The 14058-nt window shown below is 45.0% G+C and overlaps 1 protein-coding gene across 4 annotated transcripts in view; it reads left to right on the forward strand.

Moving 5' to 3' along the window:
* LOC309554810 (uncharacterized protein) overlaps positions 1-14058 on the forward strand; it is a 51081-nt gene that overhangs the window by 18917 nt on the left and 18106 nt on the right. For 2 of the 4 annotated variants that reach the window (XM_082256523.1, XM_082256521.1), the window contains exons 4-6: positions 854-971; positions 2655-2725; positions 4892-4967. In XM_082256523.1, the coding sequence (XP_082112649.1) occupies positions 854-971; positions 2655-2725; positions 4892-4967 (265 nt within the window). The remainder of the gene's footprint in view (positions 1-853; positions 972-2654; positions 2726-4891; positions 4968-14058) is intronic. The other 2 variants (XM_082256522.1, XM_082256520.1) reach the window with 1 other exon arrangement.

A 14058-nucleotide genomic window follows, 5' to 3' on the forward strand; every position in this document is an offset into this window, starting at 1 on the left:
GTTCCGTACGTTAGAACCATACGTGTTCAGAATTTATTTTGTATATTCCGATTTGTTTCCTATATTCCTTATTTTCAAATCCAATTCAAAATGGAAACGTATTGCAATAAATACAACAAGGTATAAAAGTGAAATAAGGTTATAATTCCTATTCAAGCTTCTTTATAGAATAGAGTAGTATAGAAAATATAAAATTGACTAGAATAGAAAAAAACTAGAATAGTATATACAAATAAAGAATAGAATATTAAATAATAGAAAAAGAAAAGAATAGAAAAGAAAAGAATACAACATAATATAAACATCTATCTTCTATTCTAATCTATTATTTTCTATTATATTCCTTAATTTTTTTTTTATTCTATTTCATTATATGTTATTCCTTTATTTTCTACTGTATTATATTGTTTTCTATTCTTTTATTTTATTTTCTATTCGGTTCTGTTTTATTCTATTCTATAGGAATATGTATCTTATTACACTTTTATACCACACTGTATTGAGTGCAATATCTTCCCATTTTATTTAATTTTCTAATTCGGATCGTTGGTTTATTATAATTTGTTACTATCGGGATTCGTAAATTTGAATACATCCACGTCTCGGAATAAGGAAACTTTTTGTATGAATTTTGGTTGATAAGGAAACACACGTCAGGTGTGTAGGACAGACAGACGGGGGAGGGGTACAGTGTGCAGCATATAGACATACAATCACATGGGACGTAGAATATCCGTGTGTTGGGTGGTTTGTTCTTCTACACGTGATTCCCGGCTTCTTATATGTTTCCACAATCCAGTCAGTTCCAGTATGGTTCCTTCGGATCTCATATATGAAAATGTCTCTCTTTCAGAGGATTGAAGGTCATTGAGAACAGAGCCACCAAAGATGGAGAGAAGATGCATGACCAGGACCTGCAGCTGAAAGAGGCCAAGCATGTAGCTGAGGACTCTGACAGGAAGTATGAAGAGGTAAGTTCTCCATCAATGGAGTTCACTAGTTCACAATGGGTGCCATTTATCTTCATCTTAGAGCTTAGCTGTGTACCATAGATGCCTTGTATCTCCAATCACTGGAGCTCACCTGTCCCTCATGGGTCCCTGTATCTCCAATCACTGGAGACCACCTGCCCATTATGGGTCCCTGTATCTCCAATCATTGGAGACCACCTGCCCATCATGGGTCCCTTGTATCTCCAATCACTGGAGCTCACCTGTCCCTCATGGGTCCCTGTATCTCCAATCACTGGAGACCACCTGCCCATTATGGGTCCCTTGTATCTCCAATCACTGGAGACCACCTGCCCATCATAGGTCCCTGTATCTCCATTCACTGGAGCTCACCTGCCCATCATGGGTCCCTTGTATCTCCAATCACTGGAGACCACCTGCCCATCATGGATCCCTTGTATCTCCAATCACTGGAGACCACCTGCCCATTATGGGTCCCTTGTATCTCCAATCACTGGAGCTCACCTGTCCATTATGGGTCCCTTGTATCTCCAGTCACTGGAGCTCACCTGCCCATTATGGGTCCCTTGTATCTCCAGTCACTGGAGCTCACCTGCCCATTATGGGTCCCTTGTATCTCCAGTCACTGGAGCTCACCTGCCCATTATGGGTTCCTGTATCTCCAATCACTGGAGACCACCTGCCCATTATGGGTTCCTGTATCTCCAGTCACTGGAGACCACCTGTCCATTATGGGTGCCTTGTATCTCCAGTCACTAGAGACCACCTGTCCATTATGGGTTCCTGTATCTCCAGTCACTGGAGACCACCTGTCCATTATGGGTGCCTTGCATCTCCAGTCACTGGAGCTCACCTGTCCATTATGGGTGCCTTGTATCTCCAGTCACTGGAGCTCACCTGTCCATTATGGGTGCCTTATATCTCCAGTCACTGGAGACCACCTGTCCATTATGGGTTCCTGTATCTCCAATCACTGGAGCTCACCTGTCCATTATGGGTCCCTGTATCTCCAATCACTGGAGACCACCTGTCCATTATGGGTCCCTTGTATCTCCAATCACTGGAGCTCACCTGTCCATTATGGGTTCCTGTATCTCCAATCACTGGAGACCACCTGTCCATTATGGGTTCCTGTATCTCCAATCACTGGAGCTCACCTGTTCATTATGGGTCCCTGTATCTCCAATCACTGGAGCTCACCTGTTCATTATGGGTCCCTGTATCTCCAATCACTGGAGACCACCTGTCCATTATGGGTGCCTTGTATCTCCAGTCACTGGAGCTCACCTGTCCAGTATGGGTGCCTTGTATCTCCAATCACTGGAGACCACCTGTCCATTATGGGTGCATTGTATCTCCAGTTACTGGAGCTCACCTGCCCATCATGGGTTCCTGTATCTCCAATCAATGGAGCTCAACTGCCCATCATGGGTGCCTTTTATCTCCAATCACTGGAGTCCATCTGTCCAATATGGGTGCCTTGTATCTCCAATTTTTGGAGCTCAGCTGTCCACCATGGGTGCCTTGTATGCCCATAATTGGAGCATTGTTTGGATGCAGCCCCTCATCCTCCATATAGGTTGGTTATTTACACAATTCCACCCCATCTTCACAAAGACCATAAATCGACCAACTAATGTTTTTTATAGACATTTCTCACATATTGGATTTTTATGTTCACAGGTTGCCAAAAAATTAGTGCATATTGAGGGGGAGCTGGAACGATCTGAGGAAAGAGCTGAAGTTGCTGAGATGTAAGCCACTTTCTGTGAATGAATGTCGTAATACTGGTGGGGATGTTAGTACTGCAACAGGGGTATCATGGGACTAGAGTCTTGAAATCTCAGTCCTGGAGTCTTGATGTTTTTGACCCAGTCTTGAAGGTCAGGTCTCAGTTTTGGAGTCTTAAATCCTCTGATCTGGAGTATTGACGTCTTTAATCCAAAGTATTGAAATCTCTGACCCGGAGTCTTGAAGTCTCAGTACAGGAGTCCTAAAGTCTCTGATATTATTATTATACAGGATTTATATAGCGCCAACAGTTTGCGCAGCGCTTTACAATGTGGGGGAAGACAATGCAGTTACAGTACAATTCAATACAGGAGGAATCAGAGGGCCCTGCTCATTAGAGCTTACAATCTAGAAGTGAGGGTCAAGTGAAACAAAAGGCAGTAACCGAGGGGGATGGGCAGATGGTGAAATGGAGGTATATTTGTTAGGTGTGGGTAGGATAGGCTTCTCTGAAGAAGAGGGTTTTCAGAGATCGCCTCAAAGCTAATAGAGTAGGAGATAATCGGACAGATAAGGGTAAGGAGTTCCATAGGATTGGAGAGGCTCTGGTAAAGTCCTGGAGGTGAGTATGGGAGGAGGTGATGAGGGAGCTAGAAAAGCAGGAGGTTTTGAGAGGAACGAAGAGAGCGATTAGGTTGGTATTTGGAGACGAGGCTGGAGATGTAGTTGGGGGCTAAGCTGTGGATGGCTTTGCAAGATATTGTTAGTATTTTGAATATAATTTGTTGGGTGAGCGGAAGCCAGTGGAGGGCTTGACAGAGAGGAGCAGTGGACACTGAGCGATTGGTGAGGTGGATGAGTCTGGCGGCAGCATTCATGATGGATTGAAGGGGGGAGGAGCCTGTGTAGAGGTTAGCCAATGAGAAGGGAATTGCAGTAGTCGAGGCGTGAGATGACCAGGGAGTGAACTAGGAGTTTTGTTGTGTCTTTGGTTAGAAAGGGGCGTATTTTGGAGATGTTGCGAAGATTGCAAGATTTGGACAGCGATTGGATGTGGGGTTTGAAGGAGAGTTCAGAGTCCAGGACAACACCTAAGACCTTGGCATGCGGGGAAGGGCTGATAGTTGTGCCATCGATACTGACAGAGAGATCGGGGGAAGGGGCACGTGGTGGAGGAAAAATTATAAGTTCGGTTTTGGATGGATTGAGTTTGAGGAAGTGGCGAGACATCCAGACGGATATATCTGACAGTAAATTAGTGATACGTGCGGAGACTGAGGGAGAGAGCTGAGAGGTGGATAGATAGATTTGGGTATCGTCAGTGTAGAGATGGTATTGGAAGCCGTGGGAGGCTATCAGCTGACCCAGAGAGGAGGTGTAGACTGAAAATAGGAGGAGTCCAAGAACAGAGCCTTGGGGGACCCCAACATAGAAGGGAAGAGGAGAGGAGGAAGTAGAATTGTATGTAACGCTAAAGGTGGGGTTGGATAAGTAGGAAGATAACCAGTGAAGAGTGCAGTCACGGAGACCAAAGGCATGGAGTTTTTTGAGGTGGAGGTGATGGTCAACCGTATCAAAGGCAGCAGAGAGGTCCAGGAGGAGGAGTACAGAATGGTGTCCATTGGTTTTGGCCGTTAGTAGATCGTTTGTCAGTTTTAGGAGAGCAGATTCAGTGGAGTGTTGAGGCCGAAATCCAGACTGAAGGGGATCAAGGAGGCTATTCTCGGCAAGGTGGTCGCACAGTCGGTTGTAGACCAGACGTTCGAGGAGTTTGGATGAAAAGGGGAGCAAGGAAATAGGGCGTAGGTTGTTCAGATCGGTTGGGTCCAGTGAGGGCTTTTTAAGTATGGGACTGACTAGTGCATGTTTTAGAGAGTTGGGGAAGATGCCAGAAGAGAGGGAGAGATTGAAGATGTGGGTTAGAGAGCGTAGAATAGGACCAGAATGATATGGAGTAATAAAGTCTTTGTCCCGTAGTACTGAAGTTTTTGACTGAGAGTATTGAAGTCTCTGACCTAGAATCCTAAAGTCTCTGACCCAGGATCTTGAAGTCTGACCCGGAGGATATAGCTGGTTAGGTCAGTGACAAGGCTATCTGGAAAGATCTCTTTAATGATGATTGTTAGGAAAGATTCTCCCTGCCAGGCTATCCCTCTCCTCCTAATATTCTTCCATTTCTCCTTTCCAAGTCGTTACCGAGAGTTAGAGATAGAACTGCGAACAATGGACCAAGCCTTGAAATCTCTGATAGCAGCAGAGGAAGAGGTACCGGAGAGGAGACTCTTTCTTCTGTCTCTTCCCCTGTCTCTCTATTTATCTATATTCTAAAATATCTTTCCTCTGATAACACGTATTTCCTGCTGCATCCACACGGTGGCGCTATCTGAAGCCCTCCTATAGCACAGACAGGACAAACCCCCAAGATGGAGGTCCAATCTGGGGGAATGGCAATACTAGACTGTGTCCCTCATATTGCACCAGTACAGAACAATGATAAATGAATGTTATCCTATCTATACAGTGCTCACCCCCCCCCACCACCCATGAACCTGCCCCCCCCCTCCGTACACTGCTCATACACCCATTCTACCACCCACATCCTCCCTTCGTACACTGCTCATACACCCCTCTACCACCCATGACCCCCCCTCCTTCATACACTGCCCAAACACCCCTCTACCACCCATAACCCCCCCTCCTTCATACACTGCCCAAACACCCCTCTACCACCCGTGACCCCCCCTCCTTCACACACTACCCAAACACCCCTCTACCACCCATGACCCCCCCTCCGTACACCCCTCTACCACTCATGATCCCCTCTCTGTACACCCCTCTACCACCCATGATCACCCTCCATACACTGTTCACCCCTCTACCACCCCCCCATACACTGCTTATACACCCCTCTACCACCCATGATGACCCTCCATACACTACTCATTCACCCCTCTACCACCCATGAACCCGCCCCCTCCATACACTGACCAAACACCCCTCTACCACCCATGACCCCCCTCCGTACACCCCTCTACCACCCATGTTCACCCTCCATACAGTGTTCACCACTCTACCACCCCCCCATACACTGCTCATACACCTGTCTACCACCCATGAACACCCTCCATACACTGCTCATACACCCCTCTACCACCCATGAACCCGCCCCCTCCATACACTGACCAAACACCCCTCTACCACCCAAGATCACCCTCCATACAGTGTTCACCCCTCTACCACCCCACCCCCCCCCCCCATACACTGCTCATACACCCCTCTACCACCCATGATCACCCTCCATACACTGCTCATAAACCCCTCTACCACCCATGAACCCGCCCCCTCCATACACTGACCAAACACCCCTCTACCACCCATGACCCCCTCTCCGTACACCCCTCTACCACCCATGATCACCCTCCATACACTGCTCATTCACCCCTCTACCACCCATATCCCCCCCTCCGTACACTGCTCATACACCCCTCTACCACCCATAGCCCCTCCTTCGTACACCCCTTGTTAGCTCAATCTTGTCAGGAGGCAATTACAAGATGATTGACGGCCCTTCAGTCCTAACTCCCCCTGTGTAGTGAATTCTCCATCTGCTGGCCAGGAGATGCGACGACACATAGCAACTTAAGCTTAGCGTAGACACATCTAATTTATTTCAAGTTTCGTTCACATTTTTAAAGGAAATTTGAGTGGCAAAAAAACACTTTAAACCAGTTACAATTCATGGGTCAACTTAACAATAGAACATATCTCAACCAAAAACAATACATGAAAAGGCCGTTGTGTTCCCCATACATCTCTGTCAATGTGCGGTGTCTCATGTCTGAGATTGTGTTTGTGGAAAAGCCACTCCGTCTGTGTTCAGCTGTCTGATGTGTTAATGTAAGCAATTGTCAATTGTGTTTAGGTGTTGTCTGTAATCTCTATGCGAAGCCTAACTTGTTAAGTGTCTAAATGAATGAATGAGAAGGTGTTTAAAATGTAAACACCTATTAATGTCTTGTCGTCTATATGCAAAATACAACTGCCAAGTGTCAAAGGATGTATGAATGAGGTGTGTTAGTCTGACTCGTTAATATGTAATTGCAAGGGACCACATTCCATTGGAAGGTGGGCACGAGCTGAAATGTATTATGAAATATAATATTTCAGTAAGGCGCATTGATACACTCTTTCAACCCAACCTTTGATCCCAACCTTATTCATAAGGGTGGGGTCACCTAGAGTCTGTGAATAGCACTATGTGCCCTCCTGGGATATATGTCCAACTATGAGTCCCACATGATAGTAACCATCCCTTAATGAGCTGGACATTCTTGACATACCTGGGTTGTGTTATTGTATGAGTGCATGTCATATTATTGGTAACTGACTTGCATAAAACAGGTGACATTATATTCTAAGGTGTATGTAGGCTGGCGACTTGGTTGTGTGCACATAGGGATATAACTTCTTAGAATTCTATCAAATCAAAAACAGACATGTTCAATGGGGAGGGTCATAGCGTGCAAGAATCTATGGCCTGAAAAATCTAAACTCCATATTATGGCAATAAAGTCACTACAAATAGACCATGGCAGCACATACCACCTGTTGACTATAGCATGTGAATCTTCAACATCACCTAAAGCCTTTTCCAGGAAAGGGCAAAAATAAACCCCCCGTTCAATGGGAGGAAAAAATTCCCTTTCGACCCCCGTATCATCAGAGCGGTCAGACTAAATCCCTGGCGGCTACAACGTTAAACAATGTCCTTTGTGTCCAATAGGCTTGACTTCAACTGTAAAGTGGAGACATGAATGTCTCGTGTCTCTCTCCTTTCCTGGGGTGAGGAAGGGCAAAATGAGGAGAGGTTCTCCGGATGGTGAGCACATGTTGCAAGTAACCAGACAGTGGCTACTAGTGTTAAGCTTGCTACAAAGAGTACCACTGCTGCACGAATGGGAAGTCTTCCAGGAGTAGGGGTGTCCGTTGGCATTGTACCAATGCGTCTGTCTGGATCCAACTGGAATTCATCTGGTGCTCGTCACAATCTCCGGTCCGCAGTCGTGGGGTCCAGAGGTGGGGCTTCCTTCAGTCGTGATGCGTGGATCCAAACCGGGGAGTGGTCTGTCAATACCGCTGTTCTGGTCACTGCTTGAACTGTCGCAGGAGGTCCGTAGGGTGGGTCTAGCAACGTCAGCTTATGGGGGGCCTTCACCAGGACTCTGTCTCCAGGCTTGAATGGGTGGGTCGGTGCACCTGTTGGCAAAGGAAACGAGAGCAAAATATCACCATAATCACTGTTTAATTTTTCAATTAATTCTGCCACATATTCCTCTTGCATCTGCTGCAAATCTCTAGATATGAGAATTAATGGATTCATGGGGTTGGGAAGGGTCTCCCCATCAAAATTTAAAAGGGAGATAGCTTGGTACTTGGGTCTGGAGTCATTCTGACTTCAGCAAGAATAGCAGGTAAGTACAGAGACAAGAATACAAGTTTTACAAGAATGGCAGGAGTATATTGCGGCACTGGGCTTCTGGTCTTACAGGCAGGCAGCAAAATAAATGCTAGTAAGAACCACTCGCAGCACTGGGGTTTAGGGCCTACAGGAAGGCAGGTAACCCTAAGACAGGAAGGATACCTAATGGCACTATCTTGGGAGAACACAGCATGTCCACACATGCAACAATGGTGAGGGCCCTTGGAGGGGTTGAACTGCCTTGTATTCTCCAAAGGTGGAGATGGGTTAACTTGCAGTCCTCTTACTCACCCAAGCAGGCAGCTACCTAGAACTAAAGGCCAATAGACAACTGAGAATCCCTTGCATGGCTAAGATGCTGTGATCACTGAACAGTAGGGAGTAAAATTCAAGCTGTCTTGTGTACATGGACACACAGAGACACACAAAACAGGTAGAAGTGAGTACCCATGCAAACATAAATTTATAAGGGATTGCAGTTTCCCAGTGACACCAAGCAGAAAATTGAAACCAAATAGCCTTGCAGACACAGGGTTTGACTTCAAGGACCATTTATATGCAAAGCCTGGGGCAATAAGTCACCTTAGAATGAAAAGAGATGGCTTGGCTGGCCATGCAACTAATTGAATTCACAACAGGAGGTTACCTTGTCTTAAAGTTTAAATCTTACAATACCAAAATAATCTTAACAAATAATGTAGTAACACTGACATAACTTTGTTGTAATTCTTAGCACACTATAGGTGTAGTAATAGAGCAACAATTTATCCAATTCTATTTTTCCATCTCACAATATAATAAAAAACTTTATAAGACAAAAGATGCTTAATTATCTAAGGCATAGAACCTCATTAATGCCAGAGCTCATATATGTCAAATTAGAACACATCAAATATCTGACACCCAATAAATAAGAACTTTCTAACACCCATAAAAACAGTCTAATCAATCAGAAAAAAAAAACAATTTGTAAACAATACTCCCATTGGTGAGTTGTCATTGAAGGCTGTGATCGTCCTTCGTTCTGAAAGTCTCAAATCAAATTTATCTGAGAAATAAGCATCAAGAAAGATTTAGTAACAAAACATTTTACTTTTCCTCCTAAAAATAAACCAATGGTTAGAGGAATTTAGCATACAGTAAGCATGTCAAACATTTTCCTTCCTAACAGTGCACTTCTCTAATACCAAAAATTGTTGACGTCAAATTAATTATTACCACGTGGATTTCTATATTTTTTTTTGTTATGGTATACCATAAATTTAAAGAAAAAATTATTATTGTTCACCATGGTTAAAAAAATGAGCAGCTCAAAAATAAACATTAGTAATTTCCCATTTGGCTACAAGAACTTATACGTCACCATTTTTTTCACCCATTTGGAACATTCTTCAAAACAGTTTTTTCTACAAAAGCAAAAACTGATAGTTAATACACATCTGCATATACAATTAACAGATTCTTTTGTACTTTCCTCTTCAAGTTTACTCAGCTCAGTCAGTTGGCATGACAATACAACAACTGTTTACACTCCCTAGCTTTTGCAATTACCTGTGTCACGGACGGGGGTGGGGGTGGGGGGGTGTGTGCTGAAAAAGGCACCAAATTTTTTTGGTTTAAAAAGCCAGTGATAAAGATAAAAAGTCAGTGACAAAAGCCTCAATGATAAAAGTTCAAAATTGCTCACGATTTTAAGGATAGAAGTAAAATTTTAGTCCTTAAGGTCACACTTTACACACCAAATATATTTTCTTGCTTCTAAAAGCTGCCATGACCAGCATAGCATGGATTTGTTACCTTTTTGTTGTACTCGTGGCAAAATCACATCACTTTAAAACATAAGTAATAAAGACAAAACAAATCATTATGCAACCAGTATTCATTCAGTGTTATGAAATGCTTTGCTGATACAGCACTTTTAGGAACATTATTAAAACTAACACAACATAACGATCCATGGATCTCACACACCTCTACACAACTAAGGTTGCCCATACATGATACAATTTTCATACAATTTTCCTAAACGTAAATTTCATTTTTTTTCCTTGGGATTCTCCTTACCTTGAGAATTGCCCATTATCTTAAGCTCAGAATACAAAGTGAGATTAGCTGAGTTTGAAGGTTTATATATATATATAGGGATGGTGAGGTCAGTATTTAGACTTTATTGGAAAACCTAGTTTCCCAACTTATGTGGTTTCCTGCGTCTTTATAATCAGATTTATATACACCCAATTTATGGTTTGCTGTTAACTATCCTTGGTGGGCAAGTTTATACCTTCAAGCTCAGCTTAATATCACATATAATCTCCACATACATCTATACAATGGCATGCAATCGTATATAACGACTAAAAATACACTTAAATGTCTATACAGCTAATATACAAGGTTTAGAGGGAGAATTCACTATCACACACAGTACTGCTTTGTAACCGGGTTTCAGACCCTGGGGTATCAGACCCCTTATTATCTTTGGGGCTTCAGACCCCTATTTTCTTTAGGAATATCAGATTCCTGGGAGGCGCTAAAAATAGCGCTAACTGGGTACCGTTACTCTGCTCTGACAGTATAGGGTGGTAATAAATAAAAAATAGAATTACTCACCCAATACTGTGTTATGGCAGATCCCAACTTCTTGACACCAAACTGTTAGCTCAATCTTGTCAGGAGGCAATTACAAGATGATTGACGGCCCTTCAGTCCTAACTCCCCCTGTGTAGTGAATTCTCCGTCTGCTGGCCAGGAGATGCAGCGACACATAGCAACTTAAGCTTAGCGTAGACACATCTAATTTATTTCAAGTTTCATTCACATTTTTAAAGGAAATTTGAGCGGCAAAAAATACTTTAAACCAGTTTCAATTCATGGGTCAACTTAACAATAGAACATATCTCCACCAAAAACAATACATGAAAAGGCCCTTGTGTTCCCCATACATCTCTGTCAATGTGCGGTGTCTCATGTCTGAGATTGTGTTTGTGGAAAAGCCGCTCCGTCTGTGTTCAGCTGTCTGATGTGTTAATGTAAGCAATTGTCAATTGTGTTTAGGTGTTGTCTGTAATCTCTATGCGAAGCCTAACTTGTTAAGTGTCCAAATGAATGAATGAAAAGGTGTTTAAAATGTAAACACCTATCAATGTCTTGTCGTCTATATGCAAAATACAACTGCCAAGTGTCAAAGGATGTATGAATGAGGTGTGTTAGTCTGACTCGTTAATATGTAATTGCAAGGGACCACATTCCATTGGAAAGTGGGCATGAGCTGAAATGTATTCTGAAATATAATATTTCAGTAAGGCGCATTGATACACTCTTTCACCCCTCTATCACCCGTGACCCCCATCCTCCATACACTGCTCATACAGCCCTCTACCACCCATACCCCCCCCCTCCCACCACCCATGAACCTGCGCCCCCCTCCATACACTGCTCATACACCCCTCTACCACCCACACCTCTACCTCCCACTACCCATGAACCTGCCCCCCCTTCATACACTGCTCATACACCCCTCTACCACCCATAACCCCCCCTTCATACACCCCTCTACCACCCATGACCCCCCCTTCGTGCACCCCTCTACCACCCATGACCGTCATCCTCCATACACTGCTCATACACCCCTCTACCACCCATACCCCCTCCTACCACCCATGAACCTGCCCCCCCCTATACACTGCTCATACACCCCTCTACCCCCCATAACCCCCACTTCATACACCCCTCTACCACCCATACCCCCCCCCCTACCACCCATGAACCTGCCCCCCTTCCGTACACTGCTCATACACCACTCTACCACCCATGAACCCCCCCCCCCCATGCACTGCTCATACACCTCTCTACCATCCACGACCCCTGCTCCGTACACTGCTCATACACCCCTCTACTACCCGTGACTCCCCTCCCCCCCTCCTCCATACACTGCCCAAACACCCCTCCAAAACCCATGACCCCCATCCTCCATACACTGCTCATACACCCCTCTAGCACCAATGACCCTCATCCTCCATACACTGCTCATACACCCCTCTACCATACATGACCCCCATCCTCCATACACTGCTCATACACCCCTTTACCACCCATACCCCCATTACCACCCATGAACCTGCCCCCCCTCTGTACACTGCTCACACACCCCTCTACCACCCATGACCCGCCTCCTCCATAAACTTCCCATACACCCCTCTACCACCCATGACCCCCCCTCTGTACACCCCTCTACCACCCATGACCCCCATCCTCCATACACTTCTCATAAACCCCTCTACCCCCCATGACCCCCATCCTCCATACACTTCTCATACACCCCTCTACCACCCATTATCCCAATCCTCCATACACTGCTCATACACCCCTCTAACACCCATGACCCTCATCCTCCATACACTTCTTCTACACCCCTCTACCACCCATGACCCCCATCCTCCATACACTTTTTCTACACCCCTCTACCACTCATCCCATGACCCCCATCCTCCATACACTTCTCATACACCCCTCTACCACCCATGACCCCCATCCTCCATACACTGCTCATACACCCCTCTACCACCCATGACCCCTATCCTCCATACACTGCTCATACACCCCTCTACCACCCATAACCCCTATCCTACATACACTGCTCATACACCCCTCTACCACCCATGACCCCCCCTCCATACACTGCTTATACACCCCTCTACCACCCACGACCCCCATCCTCCATACACTGCTCATACACCCCTCTACCACCCATGACCCCCCCCCCATACACTACTCATACACCCCTCTACCACCCATGACCCCCATCCTCCATACACTGCTCATACACCCTTCTACCACCCATGAATCCCCCCTCCTCCATACACTGCTCATACATAACTCTACCACCCCTGACCCCCATCCTCCATACACTTCTCATACACCCCTACGTAGTTACATAGTAGTTGAGGTTGAATAAAGACAATAGTCCATCCAGTTCCCCCTGTGTAGGTGTGTGTGGCCATAATCATCTCTCATACCCCTGAATATTTTCATCCTTGAGATGTACGTCTAATAGTCTTTCAAAGTAGCCATACTCCCTGCAGTTACCACCATTTGTGTAAAGAACCCCCTGCGTAGTCTGAGGTTAAATCTCTTCTCCTCAAATCGCATTGTATGGCCTTGTGTCCTCATGCATTCCTTGCGACTGAATAGCTTTTTTTCTATGCTGAGATCCCCATTGAGGTATTTGTAAATTGCTATCATGTCCCCTCTCAGGCTTCTCTTCTCCAGGGAGAATAAATCAAGCGATTGCAGACGTTCCTCATAATTTAGGTCCTCCAATCCCCTAATTAGTTTAGTTGCCCTTCTCTGGACTCTCTCCAGCTCCAACACATCCCTCCTGAGGACTGGCGACCAGAACTGTACAGAATACTCCAGATGCGGTCGGACCAGAGTTTTATAAAGTGGAAGGATTATAGTCTTATCTCTGGAATACATCCCTTTCTTTATACATGCTAATATTCTGCTGGCTTTGGCAGCTGCCGCTTGACATTGCATGCTGTTGCCTAATCTATCATCAACCAAGACTCCCAGATCTTTCTCCATTTTTGATTCCCCCAAGGGCTCCCCTCCTAACGTGTATTGTGTTTTTATGTTTTTAGTCCCCAAGTGCAAAACCTTACACTTCTCCACATTAAACCTCATTTGCCATGTCGTTGCCCACTCTGTTATTTTGTCCAGGTCATTCTGTAGGATATCTGCTTCATGCTGTGCAGTTATTGCCCTGCCCAATTTTGTGTCATCTGCAAAAACTGATATTGAACTCCTGATCCCGTCCTCAATGCTGTTTATGAATAAATTGAACAAAATTGGACCCAGAACTGAGCCTTGGGGGACCCC

This window comes from Pelophylax lessonae, assembly GCF_965119305.1.
Source record: "Pelophylax lessonae genome assembly, chromosome: 1".
NCBI classification, from domain to species: domain Eukaryota; kingdom Metazoa; phylum Chordata; class Amphibia; order Anura; family Ranidae; genus Pelophylax; species Pelophylax lessonae.